Raw genomic sequence first — 14,785 nt, forward strand, 5'->3', positions numbered from 1 at the left:
GCTCTCGGCAATCATTTTCAAAAGGATTGAAACTCAACAGAACCAGCCCCTCATGGACACTTCCCCCCCACAAAAAAAACTTCTCGAGACCCCGGCCCCGACAAACCAAAATCATTAGAAGAAACTGTTCATACTCGCATCATTTTTGCGCTTCTTTGCCTGTTGTCCGCTATCCTACACAACCTCGGGGGCTTCTTGATCCAAGTTCTATGTACATCTCCGCCAAAGATTGGGGTTTATCCCGGCTTATCTTCACATATATATACATATACAGATATATTATATATATCCATCATAACATTTCTCTGGCTCTCTCTTTTTTGGTTTTTTGAAAAGAAGAAAATCTCGATTCTTTCTCGGAAACTTTTGAAGAGCAGAGTGCTCTGGTTGAGAATGTTATACATCCAACCTGGACGTGAATGCACCCTAAATGACGTCCAAGGGAGATTATCCCCTAATATCCTGATGTTGGATGATGGAACTATTTGAAGATAAGCCGATACACCCTTGAATTTGAACCGATTGCGGAATCCCGCTCCTCTTTATATTTACATGGGTCGATAGAAAGATCCATGTCTTTTTTTTTCGTTGCATCTCATACCCACCATCCCCACTCATGTATCGCATAAAAAACCCCAAAAAAAAGTTTCATCCATCTGATACCACACCATTTCTCACACGCCTAGCGCATCCTGTTGTTCTTGTTTCACGTCTTGCACAATGAGTTATTCCCATCCTTTAATGTTTCTTGATTTTCTAGTTTTATACTCGTTTCTTGAATCCCCCCTCCCGAGTCCCAGTTTCTGTAACCTCCTTTCCTTCCATTTCTTTTCTATCAGTCTCTTCTGTCTGAATCCTTACCATCGGATCGAATCGGTCATCGGTAATACGTACATCCAGAAGAATGCGAACACTAGCTCTTTAAATCATCGTCAGTATATGTCGGTCGCGAACAAAAATCCTCCAATATTTATTTAAATGAACATTATTCTTCCATACATATCATGTGTAGGCGTGCCCATAGTCATCAGTGTCGTTCTCCCATACATACCATATATACCATATACCATAATCTGCTATGTAGTCGTTTTTTTGGGTCGATTATATAAATACGTAATGGTAACGCTCTTGATTATTGTCATCCTTCATGAGCCTCCTTGCTGGCGTTTTGTGTTTGTGTGTCTGAGCCGCTTTTCTCAAGCCCGGACGCCGTTTCCCTTCCGTTTGACTCAAACGCGTAGTGGATTGCGCGCGGACATACGCAGATAAGTTGTCACTATTAAAATTGATGTTGCAGTACTTGGGTTGAGATTGAAGATTTTTGCGTCTGCAGTGCTCTCCACTTCTGGCCGTAGACCTAACAGCAGGTGAGCCCCATCTGATATAAGGCGCGAAGTATGCTGGAGTGCACTTGCTTGGTAGAGGTGAGAGAAGCTACTAGCTGGGAAGATGCTTTCACAAGTTTGGTTGATACCGTTTACCTTACCTCAAACGGTTGCAATGGCCATTACCTGTTATTGTTAAGCCTGCTGTTCTTTTCTGATATGTTCAAGAGTAAACAGTGAGGTTTCCTCTTAAGAAACCCCCATTTCCCATCTTTTCTTGTATAAACTCGTAATATTTTCTTGTATTCACCTGCCATCTGTTTCCTTTGCCTGCCCACCTTTGTCCAACCTTTACGCGTCAGTCAGTGCCTTGACCAATTGCAATACATAAAAAGCTCTCAGCTGTAAGAAGTAGTCATTCCTATCTTCCTGCCTTGTTATTATTTTAACTTTTTGTAGTCTTTTTTTCCCTTCTCAGACTCTTGTTGTGCTCCCATTCTATGCATGTATCTTTCTATTTATCTACCTCACATTCTAGTACTCCAGTTTCCGTTGCCTGACCCCCCTTCCCTCTCTAGCAGCTCAGTCAATTTTACATCGGCATTTGTGTTGGTTGGTCTTGTGAGCATATGCGCACATACTTTGGATTATTAAACCTCAATCAATAGGGCCATTTGTGATTGTTTGCTCTCTAGGAGATGATTATTTTGAATGGACCCTTTTGATTCTCCATTACCGAGAATGTTCGAAGGGATGGTTACATCTTTTCACACTGCCACTCGCCGAGAGGACTGGCTTGTCCTGTGTACCGATCCCCTACCACTTGACCGATCTCCAAGGTCCAGGGTCCAGCAACCAAGCACCTGAAAGAAACTTGCGCCGTCTAGCTTAGGCTGTAATCTTGCTGGCCAAAATGGTGATTCCTACCTTCAGTACATTGGTAAGGGTTCACTCTGGTTCCCTTGACTATCTCAGTACTTCAGACGCCAAGGAACTGGGTCAACGAGGCGCCCAGTGCCTAGCTGCTGCCGGGAGGGTCTGCGAAACCAAATGTGACGTTGCTGTTGATCCCTTGAGGACGAAGTCAGGCATTAATTAGTATTTATAGAGAATCAGGTTCCGTGCGACGAACCCCCCATTCACCCACCATCCCCAATTCCAGTGTACATATTTACTACCCGTTTTCACCAAACCATTTTTGCGAGGAACCGGCCTTCCTTTCTTGTCCTTACAATTTCTTTTTTCTGACGTCTTTTTTAACTTGACGGGCTGCCAGAGGCTATCAACAAAGCAATTTCACTTCCCATTCTCAATCCACCGTTACCCACCATGCAGATTCAAGCCTTGTTCTTCTTTGTCCTTTCCGCCACAGTTATGAGTCGGAGTATAGCCCCACAGCCCTCGCTCAACACCAGAGCAGTTGGAATTAATTCCTCATCATCCCACTTCGCCAGAGCCCTTGATCGCAGAGCCATCATATTGGTGAGTCAGCCAATTTAGCTTCATAGACGCGGACCAACATACTAATATTCTCAACCACTCTTGATAAATCCCAGAGACGCGCAGGTAGCTCGGACGATGACCACTCTAAAGACAACCTCCCCTCGAAAGACGTGTACGAGAAGAAAGTCGAACCCAAAAAGAAAGAAGACCCCACAAAGAAAGAAGACCCCACAAAGAAAGAAGACCCCACAAAGAAAGAAGACCCCACAAAGAAAGAAGACCCCAACAAGAAAACCAACACCACCAAAACCGACAATTCTCCACTCCCTGATCCAGTTGTGCCGGAGGGCACGAATATCAAAGAACAGCCGGAAAATAAACTCCTCAATGCAGACGGTAAAATCCCAGACACACCAGAAGGGATCCAATCAAAGATAGATACCGAGAAAGCGAAGTTGGTCATCTTGAATCAAAAAGTCAAGGTCAAAGAAGACAGGATCGCCGAATTGGAAGAGAGGGTAAGCACCGCATCGAACATCATCTTACACCCAGTCCAGCTCCAATCCGCTCAACTCATTGATTCTCTCCACATCTGATAGAAAAAGAAAAAGGAGGCTGGGGGAGACCAATCCAAGGGCGTCACTACCAAAGACAACGGAGACCAATCCAAAGGCGACACTACCAAAGTCAACGGAGACCAACCCAAAGACGTCACTACCCAAGACAACGGAGACCAACCCAAAGAAAAAGCATTGGGCACTGCGAACCAAACCCAAGACACCGGAAACCAAAGCGGAAAACAGCAAGAGACCGGATCCCAACCACTATCCACCGAAGACCAATCCAAAGGGAAACCTGCAGAAAATCAGACCGCGGTTTCTCCTGACCCTCCGACCACTGACCCGATACCCGATGCTGGGCAAGACTCTTGTGGAACTGAGCATGGCGATGATTCTCAGCCTTGAAAAATATACTAAACAGATGTGCCCCCAGAGGACAAATAAGCACAGTGATCGCTCCGAACTTGTCGCCGAGTACGAAGTTTCTACCGGGCTATCTCGCTCAAAGATCACCACATTTGTTTTTCCATCCATTTCTTCCCGCCGGTCTGTGGGTTGAAAATTGTGAGGGTGCTATTCACAGCGTTTTCAATCGACATTTGTATCTTACTACTGTAGTCTCATTGATCTTGTGCATCCTAAGTGTTCCTATAAAAATCCCTAAATCCAAAGTCTCGCTCCTGAATTTCCACAACGTCTTCGAGTGCCTTTTCGTGCAAGCCCTCCGGATAATATCTATGCGTAACAAATTAATTTTGGAATAGTCCGGCCCACAACAAAGATGCATGACAAGGGCTCCCGCGCCCGGTGCTACATCAGATCCAGTGTCAAGTGCGTCCAGATTAACTGGATCTGCCAATTGAAGTTGTACATACTACGTGGCTCTGTCCGCTGCGCCTAGCCTGTCTTCGTGCGCTCGACTGCATTGACTTGCAACTCCAAGTGGATATGTTTTATCCCCCAGCCTTTGAAGCTTTCGAACATCCAAGTCATCCGCAGCCCATTCCCCTCACCAACCATGTGGCCATCATTGATGCCAAATCCAAATATTTCACAAAATTGCTGTCCCGAGTGGTAGTTAAAATGATGAAAAAAGAAACAGGTTGCAAGAACGTGTTATGATAACATGGTGAATGTCAGAGGTTGAGGAATAAGAGCAACCGAAGCGCTCGTTTCAGGGGGCGGAAGCCCCGGCGCGCCAAAGGCGCCTCGCGAAGCAAACCTCTGAAAGAAAGCGCGAACCTCCGAGGGATCCGCGCGTCGCGCGAGAAATTGCATATAGAAATGCAAATTGGATATAAGGGTTGAATAATTGTAACAATAACATCAAACCGTTTGATCAAGTGAGGGTTAGAGTGTTGCAGAACAATCCACTAAACCACAAGCTGGACAAAAGGATTAACAAACAACAAGTGGAAAACTAACCCAGAATGTATATAAGGAAACAGATACACATAAGAAACTCTCACATAATCTTTATAATTCTTTTCTACAACTTACAGAAGTTACAACCAACAATTACATTACTTGCAAAAATTCTATTGTGAACCCCCCTATCAGTCCACCTGGCTTTTAATACCTCTTGTCAACTGCCCCTAATTGTTTGTTACCAAACCCCTCTGAGAAGTATTATTAAAATCTTGTACCTTTGAGCGCCCAACCCCTACTCATGATTCATTACACACCTTCCTTACCACTGTTCCTAATACAACCTTGTTCCTAAACATGCGTTAAAACTTCCTGTTATATAGTACATAAAGCGCTTCTGGTCACATGCCCCAGTCCCACTTGGCCAAGTGTCACTGGAGGTTTGGGGTGTGCCCAGGAAGCTTGATTGGGGTGTTTGGGTGGCTGACCAACCTTGGCACATACCCAAGTCCCGCTTGGCCAACCCCAAGCTCTGGGCCAATGGGATCATTGCAGTAACATCATTCTAGTATATCTAGACTGGTGCGTGTACCGGCCATCTTGTGTATCATTATTGAGGGCCAATACACATGCTAGTTTTGAGGAGGAGAGAGTTCCCCTCCTCAATGGTTGGTCTGCAAACAGGTCATTGAGGGGGAGAGATGACTACTTCTCAGTGGACAATACCTGTATTGTTCATCAAGGAGGGAGTTTCCCTTGATGACCGGTTTGTAGACCAACCATCAAGGAGGGAAGCTTTTCTCCTCGATGGCTGGCATCTTTGGCGGGTGTGGCCATTGGCACCCTTGCTTTGGCCTAGCAGGGCTTTGTGCCAAACCCGGCCAACTTGGCCATGTGCCAAGCACTAACTTAACTAAGACCCTCTCTTTGTGGAGGGGGGACACCTTCCCACATGGACCCTCCAAAGGAGGAACTTATACACTATGTGCCATTGCTTGCCCTACTCATTTTTTGTTTTTTGTTTTTGCTTTTTTCCATTATATTGCTTGTACCTCTTCAGTTGTGAGGAATAGCAAGAAGGTTCCGCTGAGCCAAATGGCCCCTTCCTTCTCCTGCATCTTGTAGAATATGTAGAATTATTTTTGGACATTCTTGCCATTTTTTACTGTCAAAATAAGACTTTCAAAGTGCTCAGGTTTGATGGCACCACTCTACTCTGACTGGTGGCTTTACATCATGTAAGCAGCCTATGGATGTATTGCCCATGGAAAACAAGGAAAAAGACCAATGTAAAAGTGAGTGGGACACTTGATTTTTGGCATGCTTGTAGAGGAGAAGCAGGCGGTCATGGGACACTGAACAAGAAAAAAAAGGTTGAGTGGATCAAATTTGATAGTGTTTCTAAAATAATGCCCTGCCAAATGCCAAAAATAGTAGGGCAGGTAGGGGGGTATACGGTGCAAGTCCCTCTTTTGACTAACTTATCAAAGTCCCTCCCTATGTGGGAGGTCAGAGTTTGGAGTTTGGGTGGTGGTTTGGGTGGTAGCTCATTTGGGTGGAGCTTAAGTTTGGCTGGTGGCGAAGCCACCCATCCCGCAGGGAGGGACTTAGTGTGAGCCTGTGTCTCTTATGTGACAGCAGGACACAAGAAAAGAGAGGAGGAATAGTTTGGATTTCTTGGGATAAAGAAATACAAACTGAGAGAGAGGAAGAGAAAGAGAAAGAAAGAGAAGATCAGGCCTAGACTTTAAGTCTTTATTAATTGATCTGGGCTATTCTCAACCTGGAAAAGTTGGATGCCAGCTGTGCAAGGCCAAGAAAGAGTGCAACAGCCTCCACTCACAACAAGGAAACGTTGGTGGGATTCAGAAGTAGGGTTACTACTCTGCTCTGGTTTTGTAGGTCTTAACCAGAGATAACCTTTTGATCTTTTAAGATTGGAAGAGTTGAAGAAAAGAAGAAACAATCAAGAGCAACAGAGTTTCACTCTGGATAAGCAAGGTTCAGAGAAAGAGTTTACTTACTGTCAATATCCTAGGCGCCTGTGACAGTAGGTATACTGGGAGTGTGGTAATCTCTTTGGTGGTGATCCTGGGTTATCTGGGGTGTGGTTCTGGTGTGCTGAAGTCTGTAGATCCTCCTCAGGCAAGGGGGATCCTGACTTCGAAAATTTTCACTGTTTGCTTATGTAATTACATGTGTACATGTGGTTTGGCGCGCCTGGTAGCGCTGACACGTCACAACTGCGCATGCGCGCCACAACTCAATAACTCAGGGAAGGAGTATAGTTACAAAGAATTGATAAGTTGTAACTAGGGTTAAAATTGCATGAGGAAACAGAAAATGAAGTCAAAACAATGATATCTCTTAAGATGAAAAAGATATGAAGTAATTTCATATGTAATAAGTAGAAAAGAGGCAGACTTTAGGTCAGCTGTGTTGACTCTAAGGCTGACACTTAGGCCTAATGTGGGGGTCGTGGCGCGTAGGCCACCCACCAAAAAGTGGCCGAAATGCAGTCTTTGAGTTTTGCAGCCTGTAGTTTCAACACTGGCCATTCCAGCTACCGGAACTTAGAGGCTCCTCCATGGCGCCAATTTTTAGAGCTCTCCCCCCATCAATCAACCCATCGGACTATTTTTGGTTGATTTTTGAAATGAGTCAAGGCAAGCCAGAATGACCCTCATCTGGTGTGGTGCTTGAGTCCGGAGGTCCGAGCAAATCCAGTTTTTGTTTGGCTTCTTCATTGTTTCTTTTTTTTTTGACAAGATGTATCAGGATTCTGAGCAGACAGAACGATAGCCAAGATGCCAGGGTATCTATCAATGCCCGGCACCTCATATGTAGCTTTCAAACCAAGTGAGCTACAGCCTGTGTAATTTGAACCACCCATTCCCACAATTGCCTACACGCCACAACCCCCACTTTAGTCCTAAGTCCCTCCCTGCAGTCGGCGGCACTTTGTTCACCACTCAGCCCCGCATAGGGGGGACTTTGTTAAGTTAGCTCCTTTGGAGGCTTGCTTCGCAAGGGGTGCTGCACACCAGCCAGGCTGTACCAGGCCCTCCAAAGAGGGTCTTGTGTTAAGTTAGGCCAAGCGGGCTTTGGGATAGGGCCCAGCGGGCTTGGGCTTTTCACCCCAAACTTGTGCATGTGCTGCCCAGAAGGGCTTGGTGCGCTACATATGTGTATATCATATTCACCAAGCGCCTATCCACCTTTTAGCTGAAGTGCCCTTGTCATCAGACTTCAGGAAGCAGCTAACTTAACTAAGCCTCTCAAACAGAGGGGCCAGGGGACCCTGCCCGGAGGGCTCTCCGTAGGAGAGGCTTATGCATAATTTCTGAAAGCTGGCAGACAAGGGAAGGATTTTCAACCCCCAAAACACAAAAACAGAATTTAAAAATCAACAACACATGTACAGAGAAATCTGAGCAGGCAGTTCTCTCAGCAGTACTGATGCGCACCCTCACGCAAGCTTTTGAGGCATAAACTCCAAGACTGATTGAAGGAACCTTTTTTGAAGGTCAAAGGAATCCTGAAGGATATTCCATTGCTCTGAAGATCCAATTTTGGATTTTCTAATAATATACACAATTGAATATACTATCTGCAATAATTGAGTGGCTACAGGTGTAGGATCTGCAGATATCTGCAGGCTTGAGAATCCAATATTGACAAGGCATGATGGTTGTAATTCCTTGTTTTACATGTCTTTGTGTTTTTATTATTATTTTTAAAAGATTAGTACAAGGAAAACGGCCGGGATTGAGGAGATGAGACCAGCACCATTTGAAAGCTGAGGTTCTGAAGTATATTTTGGATCTGGGACAGATCTGCAGGAGCTGAGGGGGAGGCTGGGTGATGCTAAGTATTTTTCCTCTAGCCATTCATGATTATTTTCTCAGCCAAATTTTTGACTTTGTGCACAAGTCTCTCCCTGCGGGAGGGGCCGCTTTGCGGCCAGCCACAGCGAGCCACCCACCAGGGGGGACTTGTTTCAAGTTAGAGGAAGCAGCATAAGCCTTGTCAATATTATCTGAGCCGCCATTCAGTACACCTTATATTGACATTTTTGTTTGACTGGTTCCAAAAATGTCAACGGCCATAACACTGAGGCGTCAACTGTAAGTAGTATACGCCTGAAAGTGAATAAGGGGGAATGAAATTTGTGTCTGCATGGTGAAGAGGAGGATTGGGCAATTGTGGAATAGTAAGGATGGGTTTCCATTTGATGATTCTTGTGCACTGCAAAAAAAACTGTGTCAACTGTGAGAAGTTGACATCTGGTAACTCTGAGGAAGCTTGTGGTGTTACACCAGCCTTACTCAAGGTTTGACTCAACCCAAGCTTCAATTGACTGTGCCAACAAAGGCACTTGTCATTCAGGTGGAGTTACAATGGCAGCTTGGCTTATGAGTATCCTGCATGTCAACTTCAAGCAGTTGACCAAGTTTTTTTTGCGGTGGTAGGCACTAAGGCCATGCTGTGTCCATTTCTTTTATTTCTTTCTTGTTTGATTATTTTATCTTACATGATCGCTTCCATTCTCCAACTCTTTTTTTAATTTTCTCATTTCATCAGGCTTCCAAATAACTTGTCATTGAACTCTCTCAAGTATCTCGGTGCTTCTAAAACTCATGTCTCATGTTCTCAGTTTCTCGGATTGGCTTCGTCAGACTCATGCATTATGCACCGTCCAGGCAAAATCACATATGAATTCGATATCATCGGAGTAACTAGGAATCCAGCATAAAACGCAATAAAAAAATGAAAATGATTGTATAAATGTAAGTTTTTTTTTGTAGTATTTGGTCTAACCGATTGGATCGCGCGACGGGCACATCTGCGAAAGAAGCTTTAAAGCATCATACAAGACATGTGATTTTCAATGATCAATTTTTTCGTATATATGAGCACAGTAATAGTGAATGGAGATTCTTTGTCACCAATCTAAAGATGGAGAAATGTAGCAGAGAGCATAGAATGAAGGAATTAGACAATTCCGCCTTGGAAACTTCTGTCTTGAGCAGTTGGATCTAAATGACTGACTGGGGATAAACTACTTAGACATCTCGATGTCTCGATCATCAAATCTTTGGAGACTGATCATCACCTGTTTTGGGTAGAAAGAAAGGCGTTGCATTCAGTGCCCCGGGGATATATAATGTCAACCAACAATTATTGACTCACATCATTGAATTTGTAGTCCAGATATTTCTTGAACATGCAAACTCCACCGATAGATTTATCTTCTTGCAGTGAACATTTTCCGGCTATTCTTCCGGCCTGCGCACCTAACTCAGCCCAGTTGTACTAATCAAGCACATCAAAGCTCAGTGGTCAGTTCTAATCTTTGTTTCACGGGGGAAATTTGGAGACTTACCTGGATGTTATAACTGGACTCTTCGGGGTTTTGGCTGATAAAATTTTGGAATCAGTGAAAAGGGATTATCTTGGTTTCCGAAAAAAAGCTACGACCTACAATACAGTAGCACAAGTTCCGTAGGAAACAAAGACCCATGTTCCTGCGATTGGAATATGGTTAATACTGACTTTTTCCGAATGCAATCAGATCGTAACAAACGTACCTGGGGCGGCCGAAAGACTGCCGGTAGAGTGGTAAAGTTGAGCCTCAATAACTTTCTGGCAGTCCTCCTGCGAAAGAAAGAAAAAAAAAGTATGACTTCACGAGAATATCATGGGGGAATGTGAGCTAGGATGGGGTCTTACTAGGGCAGGTGGCTGAAAAGTACCGGGATAGCAAGTGGGACTAGTACATTTTCCCGGTGTTAAATCAATCGGCTGACTCGGATCTGGGAGTACCGAAGTAGAATTCGAATTGCTATCGGGAACTTGAGGCCCGACATCAAGTCCTCGTCTAAACAGCTTTCCAGCAGTGCGGCCGGGTATACGGTTACAATAATGAACGTTGGCTTCGCCCATGGAAAGTGTCTTGTAAGCTCGGTACGTGGGATCAGAAACTGTCCATTAAGGGTTCAAACTCGTCAGTCGCTTCGGCCATGCTACCGGCAAGGAATTATTTGAAGGGGAAGATGGCCGGGCTTTTGAGCTTACCCACTGTGATGATCATCATCTTGGACAGAAAAAGGCAGAGTGTGATAGAGGCCAGCATCGTGACTGATGTAGATCGCTTAAAGAGTGTATAGTGACTGATAGCTTTTGAGGGGATATTTCTCCGAGATAATGAATGGGGGGACGATTCAAGACAGGTTGCACTTTGGCAGAGAGGGCGGGATCAATGTTTTTATCTCGGGGGAAGAGAGGAATATGGCTAGAAGTACTAGTCGTCCACGTTTCAGCCGCCCATCGTCTGTCGCCCAGAAGGGCGCCCGGATCAAGATGAAACCAGGCATGAAAATCCCCGCAATACATGTCAAACATTTTGGCGACCATACAGAACTTGATAGAGATAAAGGCTACATAAATATGTAAATATGTAGCTAGACATAGCTGCACCGGTATAACATCATACAGCTCGAGACGAGGACACGCCTTGGCCTTACCGTCTCTTGCCGTACGCAGGCTGAGGCAAGTCAAACCGATATCGAGTCTCGACCGGTATCGACTCCTGGCCAGCAGCCTCCAGCATAAATAAACCTTAATCGCGCGACCATCCTTTGTACACGGCGGGGCAGATCAGGGCGGATCGACGAATGCCGGCGCGCCACCAACACGAACCGCCTTCAGAGGCCTTTAGCAGCCACCTCGGCGCCACAATCCGCCACTGCGCCACCAGGGCTCACCCTTACCTCCCTTAACCCTTGAATTTGCGCCTGCATCATGGGCCCTGGAGGCGTTATGATGTGTCCGTCAAGGGAAAAGCAGCGTCCAGCGACGTCACCGTGAGTCGGGATAGCCGGCCACTTTGACCTAGTCCGGCGCGCGTCCCGTGTGTATCAAAATCATGCAGCCCGAGCCTTACCTGCGGGAATCGGGAACGGGAACAGGGTAGTCACAGATAATTAGCGGCTCACAACGCCAAATTAGCTGTAATTTGTAGCAAAAATTGCACTTTTGTGGCCAATCTGAGTTAGCTGTAATTGTAATAGCATGTCTGCTACAATTTAGCTTAGTGTAGAGGCGCTAAAAAAACGTATAAATTAGAGTGGATCCCAAAATGGGGTAGAAGAAGGACCAGCATGTTTTAAAAATGGTGGGTTTTTTCAAACCAGTCAATTACACAATAGGGGGTATCAAATATGAACAAATCCACCATTACATAATTGACGCATTTGGAAAAACCCACCATTTTTAAAACATCCTTGCCCTTCTTCTACCCCATTTTGGGATTCACAGGTGAAAATTTCATTTTTGGCTAATTGACTGGTTTCTAATTGTAGATTTCACATATTTGATACCCCTAATGGTGGATTTGGTCATATTGTTTGTTGATACAACATATGGTATCAAATTCTTGAGTATGTAAAAAAATGCTATACATATACAGTGTCACTGTCAGTAATAACTGTCTTGGACCAGACACTACAAGAAAAACTCTGGAAGCTGCTAGCAGTTGAGATGCAGAAGCTCAAAGGAAGATTGAGGTGATACTCAAGCCTTTCTCAAAGTTTATTTCAACCAAGGGTGAATGCACAGTCACTGTGCAATGTGCACAGTGACTGTGCATGAAAGGGCATGATGTAATTATGTGGAGTTACAATGGCAGTTACCCTGGAGTATGCCACATGTCAACTGCTGGCAGTTTCTAGAGTTTGTCTTGCAGTGAGATTGGTTTCAGTGTTGCAACTTCAAGGAGTTGTTCATTTTTTTCTCACCTTCAATGAACCAAGCAAGCAAAAAGGGGAAAAATATGGATTATTAATTTCTTGAGAATGAGTGGGACTTTGTGAGGAGGGAGAAGACAAGCATAAAGAAACCCAATGGAAGACAAAGAAAAGGGTATTTGTGAGTGACTGCACAGAATAGGGGGGTTCACAATTGAATTTTAAAAAACTTTGGAGGTCAATTTAAGGCCTTTATGAACATAATTTTAAAATTTTGGCATGATGTCCAGAAAAAGATGAGACTGATCAATCAGTGCAATTTATCAACTTTTTAAAAATATGTTCATAAACAGGTTAAAATGGGTCCTAAAGTTTTACAAATTTCAATTGTGAACCCCCCTAATAGGGGGTATAAAATATGAGAAATCCACAATTAGAAACAAGTCAATTATCCAAAAATGAAATTTGTCACCAGTGGTTCCCAAAATGGAGCAGAAGAAGGACCAGCATGTTTTCAAAATCATGGGTTTTTTCAAACCCGTCAATTACATAATGGTGGATTTTGTCATATTTGATACCCCCTAATGGAGTGTCAAAATGTCAATATTTAAACACACAAGAAGAATTTTAGACAGTGTCAGCTGAGGCTCAGATGGGAAGCCTTCCCTGTTTCCTGCAGGCTTTTTTTGTGTTGTGGTATTTTCTGTGAGAATGAGAAAAACTGAAGATTTCAATTTCTTTTGTAAGTAACTAACAATGATAGTAAATTACAATTATTCTTAATCTAAAATAGGAGATAAATTACCTGGAGGCAGAAGTACAACCTGCGGCCAATAAACAATCTATTAGGTTTGATCTTAAGGCTCTTAACAAAGAGAGAATCTTTCTATAATTGATGAGGAAATCAATTTTAATGCAAATTAATCAATCTTGATAGATAGTTAGTTTAGGCTTGTAGAACTTCTGAGTTGAGGGTTTCAAGAAGGAAACACTTTACTTAGAAATAATGGTTAAACTTTTCTTTCTCTAGACTGATGATCAAAGTGTCATCCTAGTCCCAATAAGATGGTTAATGGTGGACTTCTTCATTCTGTTGGTTTGGTTTGAGCTTTGGTAGTTTTGGATCTGAAGAGGAAGGAAAGATTTAATTTTCCAACCTACTAATTTTATGAAGCTTGATTTACTCACAAAGAGCTGAACAATTGGAAATTGTTTGAGTTAGTTGTGATATTGTTGATTAGATTTTCATAGCTATTCACATGAGCACATAGCTTCTTGTGATCTGGTTTGTGCAGAGTACCTGTCACAAATTTTAAACAAAATGAACATGAATATTCATTTTGATACAGTGAGTGTATAAAATTACTACTCACCTGGAATGCTCCTCTTGTGAGGGAGGGTTCAAGTCTGATTCCAACATTTTCATGGAGGGAAAGGTCAATTCCTAAGAGAGATGATGTGGGGGGGTCAGCACAAAGACTTAGTTGGAAAAAAAATGGGTTTTCATATGACTTATGCTGGCCAGTCAAATCACACACAGGAAGGTTCATGACACAATCAGCATTACCATTGGAGGGCAAAAGAATAAAAAAATCAGCTCTCTCTGGGGGTGGGTTAAGGTGCTGTTGACAACAATGGGAAGTTATGTTATCCGTAAAAAAAGTAAGGAAATAACATAACTTAATTGGTGCTGTTATTGTTGCGCTAACGGAAACAATGTTTCAGTTAAATTGTTTTATTTATTTATTTCCTAATTTATTAGGCCCCGTTTGGCTGCCGCGTTATACGTGATAAATGGGCTTATTTATCACGCGCGAACCCCAGGGGGTCAAAGTTTTTGGTGGAGACGGGGGGCAAACTTTGGGTTGCGCGTGATAAATTTGCACATTTATCACATATAACGCGGCAGCCAAACGGGGCCTTAGACCTATTACATTATCCCCCGCATTGTTAGGGGGATAACATGAGTTTTTTGCCCATTTCCCAGTGTTTTTGCGCCAGATAATTTGGTTAGTGCATTACTCATATTATTTTTGGCGGTATTGAGGAGGAAATCCCCCTCCATTATGTTATCAAAACGTGCACAGGCACATTTTACCATGTGTTATCTGGTAAAAGTGGGAATTTACATAAAGTCCCTCTATATAACTTAATGTAAGTAACTTCCCATTGTTGCTGTTGAGTGTTACATTTGAGTATTTTACTCACCCATTGCAGTTAGTTTTGTACTCAAATTGCTGGTATTTCTGATGGCAGTTTCACGACTGACTGACAATGTATTTGGCAGTGAATCTAAACTTGGTTGCAACATATTTAGTGACATTGGTGATCTTGTTCTTGG

The 14,785-nt window shown here is 43.6% G+C and overlaps 2 protein-coding genes across 2 annotated transcripts; one reads left to right on the plus strand and one right to left on the minus strand.

Annotated features, from left to right (window-relative positions):
• Positions 1 to 2,654: 2,654 nt before the first annotated feature.
• On the plus strand, positions 2,655 to 3,733 carry PtA15_18A89 (uncharacterized protein; the record flags this gene model as incomplete). The annotated part of the gene is made up of 3 exons (XM_053165047.1): positions 2,655 to 2,807; positions 2,882 to 3,286; positions 3,368 to 3,733. The coding sequence occupies 3 exons, from the start codon at positions 2,655 to 2,657 to the stop codon at positions 3,731 to 3,733; spliced, it is 924 nt and encodes a 307-aa protein (XP_053028588.1).
• A 6,025-nt stretch (positions 3,734 to 9,758) lies between these two features.
• On the minus strand, positions 9,759 to 10,832 carry PtA15_18A90 (uncharacterized protein; the record flags this gene model as incomplete). Its single annotated transcript, XM_053165049.1, has 7 exons — positions 9,759 to 9,812; positions 9,890 to 10,012; positions 10,083 to 10,116; positions 10,182 to 10,224; positions 10,288 to 10,354; positions 10,430 to 10,680; positions 10,775 to 10,832. 7 exons carry the CDS (start codon positions 10,830 to 10,832, stop codon positions 9,759 to 9,761), a joined length of 630 nt encoding a protein of 209 aa, XP_053028589.1.
• Positions 10,833 to 14,785: the final 3,953 nt, after the last annotated feature.

Source organism: Puccinia triticina, chromosome 18A (genome assembly GCF_026914185.1).
Source record: "Puccinia triticina chromosome 18A, complete sequence".
Taxonomy (NCBI): Eukaryota; Fungi; Basidiomycota; class Pucciniomycetes; order Pucciniales; family Pucciniaceae; genus Puccinia; species Puccinia triticina.